The sequence below is a fragment of the Pieris brassicae genome, chromosome 5 (assembly GCF_905147105.1).
Source record: "Pieris brassicae chromosome 5, ilPieBrab1.1, whole genome shotgun sequence".
Lineage (NCBI taxonomy): Eukaryota > Metazoa > Arthropoda > Insecta > Lepidoptera > Pieridae > Pieris > Pieris brassicae.
The window spans coordinates 19,803,642-19,824,827 of NC_059669.1; the positions used below are offsets into that span (position 1 = coordinate 19,803,642).

At 33.0% G+C, this 21,186-nt stretch overlaps 1 protein-coding gene across 1 annotated transcript in view; it reads right to left on the bottom strand.

The window, feature by feature from the left end:
* Positions 1-21,186, bottom strand: part of LOC123709650 (arf-GAP with coiled-coil, ANK repeat and PH domain-containing protein 2) — a 35,646-nt gene that overhangs the window by 7,694 nt on the left and 6,766 nt on the right. Inside the window, exons 6-16 of the mRNA XM_045661120.1 lie at positions 19,354-19,449; positions 17,997-18,253; positions 15,430-15,546; positions 14,604-14,795; positions 14,229-14,335; positions 12,233-12,321; positions 11,040-11,134; positions 10,354-10,488; positions 8,331-8,401; positions 7,620-7,751; positions 6,296-6,453 (exon numbers count right to left, since the gene is read on the bottom strand). Coding sequence (XP_045517076.1) covers positions 6,296-6,453; positions 7,620-7,751; positions 8,331-8,401; positions 10,354-10,488; positions 11,040-11,134; positions 12,233-12,321; positions 14,229-14,335; positions 14,604-14,795; positions 15,430-15,546; positions 17,997-18,253; positions 19,354-19,449 — 1,449 coding nt within the window. The remainder of the gene's footprint in view (positions 1-6,295; positions 6,454-7,619; positions 7,752-8,330; positions 8,402-10,353; positions 10,489-11,039; positions 11,135-12,232; positions 12,322-14,228; positions 14,336-14,603; positions 14,796-15,429; positions 15,547-17,996; positions 18,254-19,353; positions 19,450-21,186) is intronic.

Sequence of the window (21,186 nt, forward strand, 5' to 3'; positions counted from 1 at the left end):
ATTTTCTTCTGTAAAGGGCCGACTAAAGACTAGGATGTGTTAGCCTTTTGGCAGTGTAAGAGTTACACTTAACATCAGATGAAAGATAATAAAAAAATCGAAACAGTCGTTGCAGGTAGTTTGGTGAAATACGATTGTTTAATTATATAATTTTGTACTAACAACGTACACGCTGTAATTAATTTTTCCACTATCGCGGTATCTTGATCAATAAGACGATCACAAAGATATATTTTCTTCTGTAAAGGGCCGACTAAAGACTAGGATGTGTTAGCCTTTTGGCAGTGTAAGAGTTACACTTAACATCAGATGAAAGATAATAAAAAAATCGAAACAGTCGTTGCAGGTAGTTTGGTGAAATACGATTGTTTAATTATATAATTTTGTACTAACAACGTACACGCTGTAATTAATTTTTCCACTATCGCGGTATCTTGATCAATAAGACGATCACAAAGATATATTTTCTTCTGTAAAGGGCCGACTAAAGACTAGGATGTGTTAGCCTTTTGGCAGTGTAAGAGTTACACTTAACATCAGATGAAAGATAATAAAAAAATCGAAACAGTCGTTGCAGGTAGTTTGGTGAAATACGATTGTTTAATTATATAATTTTGTACTAACAACGTACACGCTGTAATTAATTTTTCCACTATCGCGGTATCTTGATCAATAAGACGATCACAAAGATATATTTTCTTCTGTAAAGGGCCGACTAAAGACTAGGATGTGTTAGCCTTTTGGCAGTGTAAGAGTTACACTTAACATCAGATGAAAGATAATAAAAAAATCGAAACAGTCGTTGCAGGTAGTTTGGTGAAATACGATTGTTTAATTATATAATTTTGTACTAACAACGTACACGCTGTAATTAATTTTTCCACTATCGCGGTATCTTGATCAATAAGACGATCACAAAGATATATTTTCTTCTGTAAAGGGCCGACTAAAGACTAGGATGTGTTAGCCTTTTGGCAGTGTAAGAGTTACACTTAACATCAGATGAAAGATAATAAAAAAATCGAAACAGTCGTTGCAGGTAGTTTGGTGAAATACGATTGTTTAATTATATAATTTTGTACTAACAACGTACACGCTGTAATTAATTTTTCCACTATCGCGGTATCTTGATCAATAAGACGATCACAAAGATATATTTTCTTCTGTAAAGGGCCGACTAAAGACTAGGATGTGTTAGCCTTTTGGCAGTATAAGAGTTACACTTAACATCAGATAAAAAAATCGAAACAGTCGTTGCAGGTAGTTTGGTGAAATACGATTGTTTAATTATATAATTTTGTACTAACAACGTACACGCTGTAATTAATTTTTCCACTATCGCGGTATCTTGATCAATAAGACGATCACAAAGATATATTTTCTTCTGTAAAGGGCCGACTAAAGACTAGGATGTGTTAGCCTTTTGGCAGTGTAAGAGTTACACTTAACATCAGATGAAAGATAATAAAAAAATCGAAACAGTCGTTGCAGGTAGTTTGGTGAAATACGATTGTTTAATTATATAATTTTGTACTAATAACGTACACGCTGTAATTAATTTTTCCACTATCGCGGTATCTTGATCAATAAGACGATCACAAAGATATATTTTCTTCTGTAAAGGGCCGACTAAAGACTAGGATGTGTTAGCCTTTTGGCAGTGTAAGAGTTACACTTAACATCAGATGAAAGATAATAAAAAAATCGAAACAGTCGTTGCAGGTAGTTTGGTGAAATACGATTGTTTAATTATATAATTTTGTACTAACAACGTACACGCTGTAATTAATTTTTCCACTATCGCGGTATCTTGATCAATAAGACGATCACAAAGATATATTTTCTTCTGTAAAGGGCCGACTAAAGACTAGGATGTGTTAGCCTTTTGGCAGTGTAAGAGTTACACTTAACATCAGATGAAAGATAATAAAAAAATCGAAACAGTCGTTGCAGGTAGTTTGGTGAAATACGATTGTTTAATTATATAATTTTGTACTAACAACGTACACGCTGTAATTAATTTTTCCACTATCGCGGTATCTTGATCAATAAGACGATCACAAAGATATATTTTCTTCTGTAAAGGGCCGACTAAAGACTAGGATGTGTTAGCCTTTTGGCAGTGTAAGAGTTACACTTAACATCAGATGAAAGATAATAAAAAAATCGAAACAGTCGTTGCAGGTAGTTTGGTGAAATACGATTGTTTAATTATATAATTTTGTACTAACAACGTACACGCTGTAATTAATTTTTCCACTATCGCGGTATCTTGATCAATAAGACGATCACAAAGATATATTTTCTTCTGTAAAGGGCCGACTAAAGACTAGGATGTGTTAGCCTTTTGGCAGTGTAAGAGTTACACTTAACATCAGATGAAAGATAATAAAAAAATCGAAACAGTCGTTGCAGGTAGTTTGGTGAAATACGATTGTTTAATTATATAATTTTGTACTAACAACGTACACGCTGTAATTAATTTTTCCACTATCGCGGTATCTTGATCAATAAGACGATCACAAAGATATATTTTCTTCTGTAAAGGGCCGACTAAAGACTAGGATGTGTTAGCCTTTTGGCAGTGTAAGAGTTACACTTAACATCAGATGAAAGATAATAAAAAAATCGAAACAGTCGTTGCAGGTAGTTTGGTGAAATACGATTGTTTAATTATATAATTTTGTACTAACAACGTACACGCTGTAATTAATTTTTCCACTATCGCGGTATCTTGATCAATAAGACGATCACAAAGATATATTTTCTTCTGTAAAGGGCCGACTAAAGACTAGGATGTGTTAGCCTTTTGGCAGTATAAGAGTTACACTTAACATCAGATAAAAAAATCGAAACAGTCGTTGCAGGTAGTTTGGTGAAATACGATTGTTTAATTATATAATTTTGTACTAACAACGTACACGCTGTAATTAATTTTTCCACTATCGCGGTATCTTGATCAATAAGACGATCACAAAGATATATTTTCTTCTGTAAAGGGCCGACTAAAGACTAGGATGTGTTAGCCTTTTGGCAGTGTAAGAGTTACACTTAACATCAGATGAAAGATAATAAAAAAATCGAAACAGTCGTTGCAGGTAGTTTGGTGAAATACGATTGTTTAATTATATAATTTTGTACTAACAACGTACACGCTGTAATTAATTTTTCCACTATCGCGGTATCTTGATCAATAAGACGATCACAAAGATATATTTTCTTCTGTAAAGGGCCGACTAAAGACTAGGATGTGTTAGCCTTTTGGCAGTGTAAGAGTTACACTTAACATCAGATGAAAGATAATAAAAAAATCGAAACAGTCGTTGCAGGTAGTTTGGTGAAATACGATTGTTTAATTATATAATTTTGTACTAACAACGTACACGCTGTAATTAATTTTTCCACTATCGCGGTATCTTGATCAATAAGACGATCACAAAGATATATTTTCTTCTGTAAAGGGCCGACTAAAGACTAGGATGTGTTAGCCTTTTGGCAGTGTAAGAGTTACACTTAACATCAGATGAAAGATAATAAAAAAATCGAAACAGTCGTTGCAGGTAGTTTGGTGAAATACGATTGTTTAATTATATAATTTTGTACTAACAACGTACACGCTGTAATTAATTTTTCCACTATCGCGGTATCTTGATCAATAAGACGATCACAAAGATATATTTTCTTCTGTAAAGGGCCGACTAAAGACTAGGATGTGTTAGCCTTTTGGCAGTGTAAGAGTTACACTTAACATCAGATGAAAGATAATAAAAAAATCGAAACAGTCGTTGCAGGTAGTTTGGTGAAATACGATTGTTTAATTATATAATTTTGTACTAACAACGTACACGCTGTAATTAATTTTTCCACTATCGCGGTATCTTGATCAATAAGACGATCACAAAGATATATTTTCTTCTGTAAAGGGCCGACTAAAGACTAGGATGTGTTAGCCTTTTGGCAGTGTAAGAGTTACACTTAACATCAGATGAAAGATAATAAAAAAATCGAAACAGTCGTTGCAGGTAGTTTGGTGAAATACGATTGTTTAATTATATAATTTTGTACTAACAACGTACACGCTGTAATTAATTTTTCCACTATCGCGGTATCTTGATCAATAAGACGATCACAAAGATATATTTTCTTCTGTAAAGGGCCGACTAAAGACTAGGATGTGTTAGCCTTTTGGCAGTGTAAGAGTTACACTTAACATCAGATGAAAGATAATAAAAAAATCGAAACAGTCGTTGCAGGTAGTTTGGTGAAATACGATTGTTTAATTATATAATTTTGTACTAACAACGTACACGCTGTAATTAATTTTTCCACTATCGCGGTATCTTGATCAATAAGACGATCACAAAGATATATTTTCTTCTGTAAAGGGCCGACTAAAGACTAGGATGTGTTAGCCTTTTGGCAGTGTAAGAGTTACACTTAACATCAGATGAAAGATAATAAAAAAATCGAAACAGTCGTTGCAGGTAGTTTGGTGAAATACGATTGTTTAATTATATAATTTTGTACTAACAACGTACACGCTGTAATTAATTTTTCCACTATCGCGGTATCTTGATCAATAAGACGATCACAAAGATATATTTTCTTCTGTAAAGGGCCGACTAAAGACTAGGATGTGTTAGCCTTTTGGCAGTGTAAGAGTTACACTTAACATCAGATGAAAGATAATAAAAAAATCGAAACAGTCGTTGCAGGTAGTTTGGTGAAATACGATTGTTTAATTATATAATTTTGTACTAACAACGTACACGCTGTAATTAATTTTTCCACTATCGCGGTATCTTGATCAATAAGACGATCACAAAGATATATTTTCTTCTGTAAAGGGCCGACTAAAGACTAGGATGTGTTAGCCTTTTGGCAGTGTAAGAGTTACACTTAACATCAGATGAAAGATAATAAAAAAATCGAAACAGTCGTTGCAGGTAGTTTGGTGAAATACGATTGTTTAATTATATAATTTTGTACTAACAACGTACACGCTGTAATTAATTTTTCCACTATCGCGGTATCTTGATCAATAAGACGATCACAAAGATATATTTTCTTCTGTAAAGGGCCGACTAAAGACTAGGATGTGTTAGCCTTTTGGCAGTGTAAGAGTTACACTTAACATCAGATGAAAGATAATAAAAAAATCGAAACAGTCGTTGCAGGTAGTTTGGTGAAATACGATTGTTTAATTATATAATTTTGTACTAACAACGTACACGCTGTAATTAATTTTTCCACTATCGCGGTATCTTGATCAATAAGACGATCACAAAGATATATTTTCTTCTGTAAAGGGCCGACTAAAGACTAGGATGTGTTAGCCTTTTGGCAGTGTAAGAGTTACACTTAACATCAGATGAAAGATAATAAAAAAATCGAAACAGTCGTTGCAGGTAGTTTGGTGAAATACGATTGTTTAATTATATAATAGACTTTACATAACACATTCTTTATATATAGTTTGTACCTTCGCATATAACCCAATTATTTAAGCGCAAAACCTCAAAAATAGTTCAAAACACAGATTATATTTTCTTAATAATAAAACTATATAAACTATAAAGCGTCGTAAGTGCTAGACGTATATTGTTTGAAATACATAATTTTTGTTTCATTTGGTGAGGATAATATAAAAAAAAAATTAACTCGGCAAATTGTCAAATTTTTTAATTGACTCACTTTGTTTCAGTCGGATTTGCGTTGGACGCTTTAATACCTTTTTGCCAATTATATTTCTTAGTACGTTACGTCCTCAATTTTATAATTTTGTAATGAGTATTGTAAGGCAATCTAACCTCTCTTATTGTTCTCAAACTAATATTCCTCATATCCTTACAACTGTTTTCTTCTTTTTAAGGATATATCGAAACCAGGTATGTACTTAGGACTTGTTATTTTAGTATAACATTGTGTATCGACGGCCACCGAACCGTCCCTTCAACAACGAACAAATTTCATACTCTAGCAAAATATTAGTATTTCAGATTTAAAGAGAAATTATCCCCCTTATTTATAAAGCTAAATCAATATAATTTTGCTATAGCATTCTTTCGTCTCTTTCTGACAAATTGTGTTTATACCATGATACTAAGAAACAGTGGTTTTTCTTTTTTTATGAAATAATTATTAGAACAATTTAAATTTAAAGGTTATTGAATACATATAGTATACCATATTACTAAAAGCTTTCAAGGAGGTTCTATAAAAAATGCACAGAAATAAACCAAATAAAAAAAGTGTTTTTTCTTTAGCTTGCTAAACTATGAATAACGATACTCACGCTCAACACGGCGCAATGCAGAGGCGTGCGTTGCCTGTCGTTCCTGCAAGTCGGGTCTGCGCCTGCGGCCAACGCGGCTCTCATCACGCACACGTTGTGCGCACGCGCAGCGCGGCATAACACTGCGTCGCACGACAGGCAGGATATGTCTTCTGCGTCTATCAAACACCATACGTTGTAATTAGGGACAGATAATTGACATTTATGCTCTGTACTCCAGTATGACCAACTCAAATTTAGTTTGAAGAGATATTAAATCATATCTTACATAATATACAGTTTGACAGATTTGCCAGTTGTCAAAGGCGACATTGTAATTTGAAATACGATTCAGAAAGCGGGGCTAAGATACTTTTAAAATCAATATGTTGAGTTTTTGCCTTTTAAAAGTAGAAGGCAAATGTAAATTTGTGTATATGCGGCCTATATAATGTTCCATACTAGGATAGACTATGTTCCCAATTTTGATTTTGTTCCCTTTAGGAGTAGGGCTCATCGGCCGTGAGGGTTGCACTAGCACCTATTAAGGGTTTAAGTTGGCGTCTGGTACTAGTAGAGGGTACCGGTGACCCCAGAGCTGATCCTCGCTTAACGAGGAAGTGTCAGATTTAAAGGTACACTGTCACAGGGACCAAAGCTTTTTATTTGTTTTTATTTTTCTATTTATCATTTTTTAACAATTATTTTATAACTAATTATTATAATATGACTATCTAGGTTAAGAATATTATAAATACTGTATATTTGTGTTGGAAATAAACGTCTATGGAACTGTAAATGTTATTTACATTTACATTTTTTATTTTTATTTATTTTATTTTATTTTTTATTTATTTATTGTTGTATAAGTGTTCTTAATATAAAGGTAGTTGATGTGGTGGAAACACAAACTGTGTACAGTTTTTCTATCCACCAGGACGTCGAACATAATTAAATCATTAACACACATATATATATACTAAGGCCAGTGACATATAAACTGTAAATTTATAACAATCAAACCATTCAAACGATTTAAAATTGCACGTAAAACGTCATAAACAAATCTAAACACTGACGCGCCATAGATAGCCGATGCAAGAAACCTGTTCTTGTCGAGAATTCTCATTCACATACAGGTGAGTTCCTATATTCGAATATATATATATATATATATTTTAATGACGTATATGGCATAATTTATGTTATGCATAATTTATAATTGTTTGACTTATGTAGTACATTAATTAATCTATTTTTTAATTGAAAATAGTGTTTGAAAGATTTGAACAAAGCGTAATACTAAGAGACCCACTGCCTATACTCTGACCAATTCCGAACTCACCAAGATCGTCGTCTTCTCCCTCTGTAGAGTCATGGTCTGAAGGCAAACTGAGGTCAACAGCCCTTTCACTTGACAACTCCTTGCCTATTAGGAGGACTGGGCTATCTTCCGACTTGCTCGAACTCTCTGATACTATTAAAGAACATAAAAATTAAGTATTGTCTTTTGTTAACATAGCTTTTACAAATTGAAAGAAAACACCTTTTTACCGGATTGAAGCTATGTATAAACCTATAATTATTTACTATATAATGGTTGAATTAACACATAAAAATTAATTCAACTAATTCGGATTTTGAATAAAAATATATACAATAACTCAGCGTCATTGGGCCTTTTCTAATTAAAATAACAAATTTTGTGTAAAACTTACTGATTTTATATAAAATTAGTAATATTACACTTCGCGCTAAGTCTCGATTTGAAATCTCACCAGTATATTATTAATTTTAATTTACAAAAATTAAATCAGAATATGAAATAAAACATGGTGCAACGGCGATGGCTACTAAGCAATTTCTTCCGGGCATCCCTAAGCTTCATTTACTACTGTTAAAAATAAAAATACTAATAATAAAACTACTGTCGGGACGTAACTCCGATCTAGGTATTCGCTTTGATTATAAAACTAAGAAAGGACAAGGCTGTACGTACATATTTCTCACTCAGGAGCAATATGTACGTACGGCCTTGGGTCGTACTCTAACATACCACTTGTATTGCTATTGACGTCACTTTTTTCATCCTTTATAGTCTCTGGCACTGTGGTTGACGCGCGGACTCTGGAAATTAATTTATTGCAATATAAAAATAAAGGCAAGCTACGTTCAGAAAAGTTTTTAAATTCCGTACAGAAACCTGTAAGATGTTGAATATTAATGACGTCGATTGGATAATTAAAACAAAGGAGGTAGCTGAGTAACTTCTCAGCTAATACATTACTCACATAGTACATATATATGGAGACATTAACTTAATATTTGCTTAAAAATAATAAAGTCTGTTCAAAGAAACTTATCAAATTTCTGCTTTTCGTATGACTTATCTCGTATCTTGGTTTTGGTAGAAATCAACAAAAACACACTAAACCTAATTGACACGTTTTAGTTTCTCTATATTCGCTATTAATTTTATCAAAATTCTATTACGCAGGCCATACGACATTTGTCTTTTGTTAAATTATCTCTTAGATAACTTTTGTAATAAATTTACAATCCTGCTTTTCTTACTAATCATTTATTCGAAAATTATTCTTACTAATAATTTATTCGATAATTATTCTTACTAACCATTTATTCGTTATTTATTCCAACTAATTATTTATTCGATAATTATTCTTACTAACCATTTATTCGATAATTATTTTTACTAACCATTTATTCGATAATTATTCTTACTAACCATTTATTCGTTATTTATTCCTACTAATTATTTATTCGATAATTATTCTTACTAATCATTTATTCGAAAATTATTCTTACTAATCATTTATTCGAAAATTATTCTTACTAATCATTTATTCGATAATTATTCTTACTAACCATTTATTCGTTATTTATTCCAACTAATTATTTATTCGATAATTATTCTTACTAACCATTTATTCGATAATTATTTTTACTAACCATTTATTCGATAATTATTCTTACTAACCATTTATTCGTTATTTATTCCTACTAATTATTTATTCGATAATTATTCTTACTAATCATTTATTCGAAAATTATTCTTACTAATCATTTATTCGAAAATTATTCTTACTAATCATTTATTCGATAATTATTCTTACTAACCATTTATTCGTTATTTATTCCAACTAATTATTTTTTCGAAAATTATTCTTACAAATCATTTATTCGATAATTATTCTTACTAACCATTTATTCGTTATTTATTCCAACTAATTATTTATTCGAAAATTATTCTTACTAATCATTTATTCGATACTTAACAACGAATATTTAAGAGCAGTGTTATCCTAGTGGCTTGAGCCACTCGCCTCTTTAGCGTACGAATCACACCTATGGACATTCTTCTATGTGCACAATTTACGCTCACTTAGGGAATGTAATCCCGACTAGAGATCGTGAATTCGCGATCCCGCGGGATTGAAATTTTCGGGATCTCGTATAGTTTAAAAAAAATTCACATGACTGAATACGATGAAAACAAGTTTGTGATAGTGAGATTAATTAAAATAAAATATTATTTGAAAGAAAACAAAAGCCTTTATCCTTTAATATTACTAAGTAAACAATTTAAGTTACATGAACATAATCAAAACAAAAGTACTTATAGCTCATGGAGATTAAAAAGTGATTGAAATTCGGGTGATTTTGAAAATGACAAAACATGTCTTAAAGACCCGAAAATCTACATGTCAGACACAATAGGGTAATCACCTACATGCCTGTGAAGAAATATTATCACGAAACAGGCACAAAAATCTCAGGTCACGAAGTTTTTGTCACACATTCTAATATTATTGGACATCTACGAAACACTATTTTCAATTCACACGATTATTAATTATTTTATTAATTGATACGATTACTCGAGGCGAGCGTTTATTGAATCAAAAATGTATTGACATTCAAAAATACTTTTTAATTTGATTCGCAGCCGGATTGATATTACGAGAGATATGTTTGGTGATTGTAATATTGATTAACAACATTCACAATATATAAAAACATTTTGTCTGTGTATGCAGTGAAGAAAAATTAATATTTACCGTCTCCTCGCTCTTCGTACTGACCACCGTCGTCCATTTCTCGCGGGCTCGTGTCGAGGCTCGCTCGCACTCACGATGTTACGTACGAACGATAACGACACGTACTTGGCGCGAATCCACGCTTCACGCACCGATCTGATTGAAATTTAATAAATAATTTGAAATATCTGGAAACGCCCGGAGTCTACGAGCTGGTTTCTATAAAATTCGAGTCGTTAGGAATGGTTGAATTGTTGATAGACAGTGATTTTTTTTGAAGAAAATTTCTTATAACGACTCGTAAGTAGTATTGTAATGACATTACAAGTAGTGATTAGTCATATTGATTCAGAAAAATCGTTTACTTGTTTGTTCCTAAAAAATACGAGCCGTTATTACTAGAAGTGGTTGAAGTTTCTATATACCGCAAGAAGTTTTTTTTAATAGAAATTCTCTCTTATCTCTCAATTATAACTAATTATTTAAACATAATACTACAAATCGAATAATAAATCCAGCTGGATATACAAAAGCCATCAGCCAGCCACCCGCTGTAGTAATTCCGAACAAATTTGACTTAGGGTCCTTCAAGAGTTTATCAATTTTTAAAAGAGCGGCAACGCACTCGCGAGTCCACTGGGCGACGTTATCACTTAACATCAGATGAGCCGCCTGCCTGTTTGCTTCGTTCTTTAAAAAAAACATACGTTTCACATTCCGGAGTTGCTCTAGGTATTGTGGAGCTTTCAGTTTTGGCTTCGTATATGAGATTCACCACTTTATTTCCCAACTCGGCCATGACCTGAAAGAATCGTCAATAAAACTAAACACTGTGTTTTAAATGCTTTAGTAACAAACAGAGTTATAAGAGTTATCACGTTATGCATGAAAACTAAATGACTCTTTGACTCTTTCCGTTAAATAGTGATTACGCTGTAATGGAAAGAGATATAACACTTACATTACAACGCTCCAATAAGACGAATGTATTTTTTATGAGACAGCGCAAGTCTGTACGTAAAAAATGTATTGTATTTTGACGTACGGGTGCTATAGTTAATTAGCATAGATAAATAATTGACACCATCTTATATATATTTTTGATATTAAATTTATTTGTTTATATTTTTTATAGAGATATCTCTTGGAACGCTTTTATTACGCTTTTATATTAGTTCCGGCTTCGCACGGCTGGATAAATATCACATTATATTTTTTTAAGGTCCTTAGAGGTAACATATATAATGCGGAAATGTTGGAGAGACTGGGGCTGCGTTTGCCAATCGATCGCAATTGCTGGCAGTGCCTCGGCCGTGTACGTACTTACTCAGAGAGCATCATTCAAGCGTGTCTTGCGCACCCTAAATATTATTGCTTGTGACACAGATGTTTTTATTTGCACACTGGCTGAATTCAAAAGAATTGCATTATTTATAATTAATTATAAAAAGGTTATGGTTTTAAGTTTTTACTTTTTATGTTTCTACTATGTTTTTAGTTTAGTTTTCTATTGTATTAGTATTAAGTTACTGAAAAATAGGAAATAAATATGTATTACATATTGTATCTCGGAGTTTTGAACGCCTTCTATATAACTGTACATCACTATGCTCGTCTGTCAATAATTCGCTGCGATATGGGGATTTTTAATAGTATTTTTTTCATACCTTGGGTAACATAAAATTTCTTACGGATCCTTAACTTTTTTGAAAACAATCTATATCCTATATTCATCAGGGATAATGTAGGATTCCAATCGTGCATTTTTTCTCTATATGTAGAAAATAATGTTTGTTTTGGGCAGACACATTCTCACTCATTATTTATTTATTTATGGTTGTCAACAATGATTATTATTTTACTGGGTATCAAGTATATGCCTAAGTCTTTAAGTACGTACCTTTATAATATCGGGTTCCCAGTCATCTAAGGTTAGCGAGCGCACTTTACTCACGTGTACGCCAAGCGAACGGTGAATTCCCGAACATTCTGACAATTAAAAGTTACATGATAATTCCTCAAAAAAAATTTGCAGTTTTCCATAAATACTATTCAACAGTTTACGGTTCAACCTAATGTACCAAAATACATGATAATCACGACGATATTAATCTTTACACAAAAAAAACTAAGAAAAGGAAAATAAATAAAATTAAACTTTAACCTAATGATTACATATTTAAAGATACTTTTTAATTGATCAGTTGATTACGTAGTATCTAGCTCTAGATAAGTACAGTTTATTCTGTTAAATTCGTGAATAATTCGAGTATTATTAGAATTGATAAATATTGCAGGAAAAATAATTTCATAACGATTATATCGTATCAGATAATAGGATAATTTTTATAATTTATTAATGTATATAAAAAGTTTCATTATATATTAATCATAATTTTGATCCGTAATATACGATATTTTTACGGTCCTAGTAGGAAGTTGAAGCTTCAGGTTGTGAGCACTGATACGCGTTTTAGTTACAAGCCCTAATTATAGTATAAAGGTCGTTTAATGCATTTACTTCAAAAGATCACTAAGTACAATTTAGTACTAATATTAAATTTTAGCTTTTTATTAGAGAAATTGTATATTTATTGATTTAATTTCGGGAAGGAAGTGTATGTCGCCATTTTTGTTACTAGGTAGCAAGGTATTTACGAGATGTTATAAGCCTGCTTTTTTAAATTTAGTTATCAGTTACAATAAATAAATGTTTAGAGCCAAGCTTGTTCGAGCACTAACGATGACTTTATTTTTACTTATTCATAATGATAATATCACGCATGCATGTGTAAGGCTGACATGGCCGCGTTTAGTTGAAACCGCAATGAACAGTTCATAATAATAAACTCTTAGCAAAAACGCCCAGCCTTGGAAGAGGCCCACCAAAAAAACTGCCTAATCAAATTGCAAGCTAGCATAATGTCGAATATACATCACTAAGAAATACTCGCAAAATATTTTGCTTCGAGCATAACACGACGGATACAGTATTTTTATATTTATTCCTTGAAATCTGAAGGTTGGTATGGAGAGAAAAAAAAGAAATAGTTTTATTCCGGGAAAGCGGAATTCTATTAGGCAGCACAGCAAAATGTTCCATATGCTGGTATGTACTTAAAAGGTAGGCTAAGTAAAAAAAAAGCATATTAAGGCGAAACGAAGTTCGCGGGGGCAGCTACTCATAATCAATGGCTTAATGGCTTTATTAAAGTATTTATTATGACATTGTCTATGTTAGTATCTCAAAGCTTTGTACCAAACACACCTTTCACTTAGGTGTCACCTATCTTTACATGTTAGTGATCTGTAACTTCTAGGAAAGAGATTGAATACAGCCAAATTCTGTTATAACGACATCGAAGCGACTACTCATATTTGGTCGTAAAAACCGATAATCGTAACAGCCGATGACGTTTTTATTACCTAATACGTGAAATTCAGCCGGGAACTTTGATTTTGGTCAATATAACAGTTGTTATAAACCCGTGATGGGCAAAGTACGGCCCGAAGAGGGTCCATCAGCATGGATTGTATGCGGCTCGTTATAATTACGTTAAGACAGTTAAGAGATAAAAGTCGATTCTATTTGTATTGTTTTTATAATATTATACAATTAAAAGCTTCAACACCAATGCATTTTTCTATAATTCTGGCCTTCCTCTAGAATTTCTTAAACTTCGTGGCCAGCCATTAAAAAAGTTTGCCCACCACTGTCCTGAACGATCTCGTCGTAAACAGTTGTGACTGTAGTATGATTGCAATTGCGTATCAATTTTTTGATATAAAGAGTCCCAGAGAGCACCAGCCACTTGTTAGCCAATAGTTTCCTCGGTAGATCTGCGTGTGTGGGTGTGTGAAGTTTCTTTAAATGATATAAATTGAAGTTAACTTACCGATACATAAAGTGATGCCCAGATTAATACTAGCCCAGCGCGGGTTAGGACTTCCACAATCACAGCAATAGTTGTTCCCGGGAATACTTAACAACTGCTCCCATATCCTGAAAAATTATTTCACGCAACTGAGGCAATAATAATTTTAATACAGACATTCGCTTTGAGACATGCCGGTTTCCTCGCGAAGATTGCCTACTAATTGAGAATTACGGACTTAAAAAAATTGTAAGAATCATAAGAACGCATGAGCTCTGAGATGAGCACACATGGTTATGCAGGTATGGCTACGAACTGAGCAGTTCTATAGCGTAGTGAATTCTAAAACATATTTCTTAAGGTAATTGGCCTTTTGATGAATATAATGATGTATACCTGACTTTTTTCATCAATGGATAAGCCACGTTATTTCTATCTCCATTAGGTCGTGTATCTGGCACCAATACTAGTTGTGAGTCTGGATTGTCTCTGCTCTGCCCCTGTTGTATGGCAGACCGTATCCCGTTTTGCAATGCTTGGATCCAGAGATTTAGCATTTCTTCCGAGTCTGCTTGTAGCATGTGACTTCTGTAAAAAAGATGGGAGCAAATCTGTCTAATAAGAACAAGTCATACACAACTCACGCGATTTGTGCATCGCAATTATTGACTTGTGGGTTTGATACAGATACAAACGGTGGTTTAGCTCGTCACGACTATTATTTTATAAAAGTTTGAGAATTTTTTTGCCTACAGCCTTTGCCACATATTCCTATACTATTTGGTTAAATATATACTGTATAATACTAACAGTGATCCGCAGTTTCACTCGCCATAGTGCGATTCTAGATAATCGCTTCTCGATTATGGACTATCCAATACAAATAGATTCAGACATTAGTTCAAGCAAATTCTTCAGATATATAAAATTCGAATCGATATTGTCTTTTTTAACAAACAAATGCAGCAGAGAATTGTGAGTGCACAATTTTACGGCCAATCAAATATTATAAAACCTCAACTTCTTTAGACAATATAGATAACAAACAAAAAATATTCGCAGTTTTGTCTATGACAATGTTATCTATAGTCATAAAGAAGCAATCTCATAGAATAGCGTAGTCTACGCGTGCTAAATTTTATTTTTGAATTTGTTAAGTATTTTACAAAATAAACATAATGCATGGAACACAAAGCATGACCCAAATTTGCATAAAACTTACTTTGAAGGTGAAAGTACTTCGAAACAATAGCGCCTCTCGCCATCAACCACGAGTTTGACAGTACACAATCTCAAATCCTCTTCCATCACTGTCACGTTTAGTTCGCCTGTCCTCTTTCTATCAAGTATAGAAATGTCAAATATATTAAAAATACCTATGAGTATTGTTATCTGTAGGAGGTTATAAGTAGATTTTAAAGAATGCTCTACGCAATGCTTGATCAATTTTTTTTTTCTTTTCATGTTGTAAAATACTCCAGAAATACAGTTCTCACTAGATACATGGTTTTTGTGATCAGTTTAGGACAATAAATTATTATTATAAAACGATTTTAAGACATGACCTAGCACTTGAGTGTGCAACTTGCGTGCAATAAAACTTTCTATGTGTACAATTATCACATCTTTGACATTGCACAGATCTATAAATAACGAATATAAAAAAAAAACAAATGGCAAAGTCTAAATAAGTAGTGGATTATTATGAAATCATCAAAAATCATAAATCCAATTCGAGATGAGTTTTTTTTTTATATAACTCAAACGAGGGAGACACTGAGACATTGAGCATGTTAAATGATACCTATGGACACACATTGCCAGAAGGCTCGCAAATGCGTTGCCGGTTATTTAAGAATTGGTACAGTCTTGAAAGACCCTAAGTTGAATTGGTTAGGATGAATCGATTGGTCGGGTTTTTGGATAGCTAATTCCACATAGTACGACAAAAAAATTCTTAAGAAACGCGCAGTTGTGGGAAGTCGAGTCAATATGGAATTTCATATTCTGACTTGATGTTGAGGAATAGCAAGAATATTTTAATAGCGGAAAATAGCGGAGCTTAGCGAAAAGAGTACCACTCCTTAACAAAATGTGTGCGTGTACTAGTGTACACACGTAAGTGGAACTTATGACCTTATTTTTCGAAAAATGATCTGCAATGCAAATGCAAATGCAATGCAATGCAAAATTACATGCAACTTCACAGAAATTGCTTAAATAAAGTTAAAGTTTAACAAAAGGCTTTTATTATCATATACATTAATACTAATAATACAATTATTTCAAGATGAAATCCATTAATTGTAATTGAATATTACTATCATTGTTATCGTTATTATATATTTTTGTTATTAATGGCTTGGAAACTCTTCGAATCAACCGTGGTAGGGACAAGAGAACGTGTAACCGAAAAATGTGAGGGTAATTTTTTTCACAACACCGATTTCACTTCAATAAACAAAACTCAGTTATGTTTCAGAGGAGCAAAAATATAGTAACAGCAAAAAGCAATTAATTAGCGCGCCCATGACCGCAATGACTTACGACCCACTTAGTTTTAGTTGAAGCGTGACCGATGTGTTAATATGATACCTTTTAAACGCTTTTCTATGCCTGTCGCTAGAATTCACATAAAACATTCTCAAAACAGGATTATGCATGTATTATATACATACGCGGCCATAGGTACTTGTATAATTTCTTTCTAAAATTATTATGTACAATGTATTGCATATTAAGAGCAGGGTTGGGCTTTATCCTCTCTCATCGTAGGTTCGATCCCTGGCTGTGTACCAATGGACTTGTTTATATGCGCATTTAACGGTGAAGGAAAACATGGTGAGAAAACCAGCGTAACTTCGACCTTTAGCCTCAAAGAGACGACGGTGTGTCAGGCATAGATGGCAAATAAGAACGCCTACTAACAAACAGATAATGAGAGAAATGGTTGGTCAATGTAGTTAATTATTTTGTTTTTAGAAATTATTACGGAGCAGATCTGAGGTTCAGACCTAAAAGGTTGAGTGTCATTGGTAGATATTTAAAACATTAAATGAAGACGAGGGAACCAGAAAGGCAAAATTTTCCAGTCGTATCGCATTGTTTGTATTAATGTAGTAACAATTTAATGTATTTACAGCCAAAACAACTTAACGACTTTCCATCTACGTACAGGAAATACTAAACGACAATAGCGTACACATGAATACTTAACACATATACGATTTATATCACTAAGCGTTTAATGGATTTTGAATAAAAGAAATTAAACGTACATATAATCATATATTTTGCAGTCTTAAACAAGAAAGCAAGCAAGACACAAATATGAATTTAAAAAATCATTTCTATAATCAAAGTCGGTCTACGGATTTATTATTAGCCTTATTTAGCCACAATTTTTTTTATATGAAAATAGACACGAAGTTACCTATGAATAAAAAAACAGAATCTGTACGAAACTCGTCTGTCATTTTTCATCACAGAGTAAAAATTATTAGCCAGGGACGAGTCTTTTAGTTAAAAGTGGCGCTACACTTCACTGTCTGGTCATTTATTAACCAACATTTTTTACACTGGTCACCTACTTATTAAGAAAAATGGCACAGATGTGCTGGATTTCCTCACAATATTTTCCTTCACCGTACCAGCGAGTGTTAAATGCGCACTTAGAAAGGAACATCCACGGTTGGCCATGATTCGGAGAACCACATGGTTGAGAGAATCCAACACTGGACTTGCAGTTATAAAGTGTAATTAGTTAGTTTTAGATAGGTTATAACTCACCTATAAACAAGTCGATTGTCATATAAATAAAACCATCTACGATTCCACGTCTTAAAAGCGTTCGAGGTCCTCTTGAATAGATACCCCTGCATACGTGGCATATTTTTAAGACAAGGTGGGTTAAGCATGCCATCCTTTTCCCCCTCGCCCTCGCCAGGCTTACAACTTGGCAGCACCGTATCTTTGCTATTAACAATTGTATGCCGATTCTCCATCTCCTTGTCGAGTGATTTTGTATCGTTACGCATTACTGCGATCTGCAATTCAATTTACTTTGTACGACGTATGTAGACCAATTAATTAACATTTTTGTATGATTGACACGCGATTATTGTAAATTAGTATGAAATGTGGAGTTGATATGTTGAATTATAATACTTTATTAATTAAACCTATTTGTTGCATAGTTATACCCACTCTAGGACATTCCTCTGTGGTTAAAAAGACTCTTCCATGGTACAATAACGAAACAAAACTTAAAAATATGCAGTGCTTTTACTAATCGAAATGATTCGATTGCATTTGCGTGATATGTATGGGTGTGTGTAACCCGATAGAGACTACATATTCGAGGTGAAAATTATTTAAAATTAAAAGACAAACGTCTGCTTTGGTGGAATAATTTTAATTGGTATCAGGATAATAGTGGTTGCCAGGAGGAGAACGTTCGAAAGCGATAAGGCAGCCAGTTGCCCAACCTTTTCATTTAATTATGTTCAATTTTTATATTGTAATGCAACGAAGTGTTAATAAATTAATAATATAGTGAAACAAGACGTGATAAGTGTGACATCCGTACGTCAATATTGTATTGATATACGTTATTAGTCGCTACGTCTCTTCTTTGAGTCACTGCCATAGACTAGGATTACTGCATTGAACCTATTGATAAATGAACCATATGACACAAGTTCAATACCAGTAGTTCATGAGATTCAACGATACAAACAAACAGATAATCAGCTTTAGTATTGTTAAGCTGTAAGTGTATATATACATTGAGTTAGAATACCGGTAGGAGGCTCACCCGATGTTAAGCGATAAGCGCAAGTGCGTTGCCTGCTTTTTAAGAATCGCTAAGCTCTTTTCTTGCTAAAATACTGTATTGTTTATATGTAGGAGAATTTAAAAAATTAGATTTCTATAATAATATATTATGATACGTTTTAACACACTTCTAATCAGTGATTTCACTTTTCTATAACTATTTAATACATTAGTTATATTGCAATCAAATTTAGAAATAGTAATACGAAATTAATATATTTATTTAATTTAATTAAAACGAAGAATTTATGAAATAAATTACGGAATAAATGAAAAAAAATAGGACCCACTGAAACATTGTTCACTTTACCTCGTCAGCCGTAGATTTCAAAAAGGGTTCCAAGTCTTCAGAGAGATCAGCTCCTTGATGGTTATAGGTGCAACAGGCTTGAAGATACGACAGGAACTGTAAATAAATATCATCACTTACTAGGAAGTATGACATCATTATCTGTGCAGTATTGCGTATTATCTTTATTTAAGGATAACGATAATAAATATAATCTATAATATAAAAATATCTATATTTATTTTTAAAACATTTCTTTATATTGATAAGTTCACTAAGAAGTTATTAAGTTAGCTTAATTACAATAACTTAAGCCAGAGGCCTTAACTAATTTAACCGAATTTAACAGATTACATGCATCTCCAACTTTTTACGGTAAAAGTTGAGACTTGTTTTTTTAAAGATATATTATTTATGGCATTTATTTGCTATTGCTAATAAAAACCAGCTTATATTCACACACATATATAAAAATTAAAAACCTATAACATGGAATTGTATTTTGGAATATTTCACTGCCCTACCCTACTGTTTTAGTGGTTAACGCAAAATTTCATATAGTTTAATCTAGCCCCGAAGCTATAATTTATCTAAAAAATATTAATAAAACCGGTCCCCTATTGAAAAAGAGTTATTTTTGATTCCAACAAACTTTCACTTTACATAAATGCCTTTATAATATATTACATAGACACGTCTAAAAGAAGAAAACGTTTACCTCATTGGCCAATCACATTTGACAATTTAAAAATCGAACACTTGTACACTTTCACCTTACACAGATAAATTTAGCGTCTTTAAACGCTAAGCGAGCAGCCTAGCCACCGCGCCAACGAAAACTAAGTACCTGTCGAACTTAGAATGACTAATCCAATGACGATTCGCCGATACGTTATCGTAGATTCCGTATCTACTGTAACTTATTATAGCCGTAAATTGGGGTTCATTTTGGATGAATTGTACCCATAGACTTTTATACGAGGCGACATAGGCGTTTAGTAATGAGCATTTTGTAGCTTCCGTCCGAAAACAATTTCATTGAGTAACAAATACAGAAGCTCAGGTTTATACGGCATGTGTACGCCCTGAAGGCGGTACGTTTTTTGATTTGTACGACAAAATTAGGACAAACACATGATATAAACAAACAAATTGACGAACATAGAAAAATATGAAAAGCGGTGCTGTCTCTACAACACGCGAACACGACCATAACATATTATGAACAGAGTTACTTTGGATATTTATCAATAATTAATTACATGTGCTATGAAGCGCCGGTCAAAGCACATTTCTCGCTTTGGAATGAGACGTTTTCTTTAAAAATAAATGGCGCTACAACCTTTTTAGTTCTGGGCCTCAGATTTCTGTATCTGTTTCATGATCATTTGTTAATCTAATAGGCGAGTAGGTGATAAGTCTAAGGCAAGGTGGTTTTCTCACGATGTTTTCCTTCACCGTTCGGGCGAATGTTAAATGCCCACATAGAAAGAAAATCCATTGGTGAACAGCCGGGAATCAGACCAACGACCTCAGGGATGAGAGTCGCACGCTCAAGCCACTAGGCTAACAATGCGGGAGACGTTTTCTTTAGTAAACATTTAAAAAATTCTGAGATATCGACCCACTATAGAGAAATATTGTACTCTACCATACAATGGAACTTACGATAGTTTTATCAACTATAGGAATAAAAGTATTGTGGCTTTTGACAGCTGGAAAGTATCCAACAGTAAACTATACAATTTGTACTTAAGTATAACATGCAACGGTTTAGTTCTAAATACTATCACTAACCTTATTAAGTTTTCTATACAATTGTTCAGAGGAGTTCGAATTAATACGTAATTAATA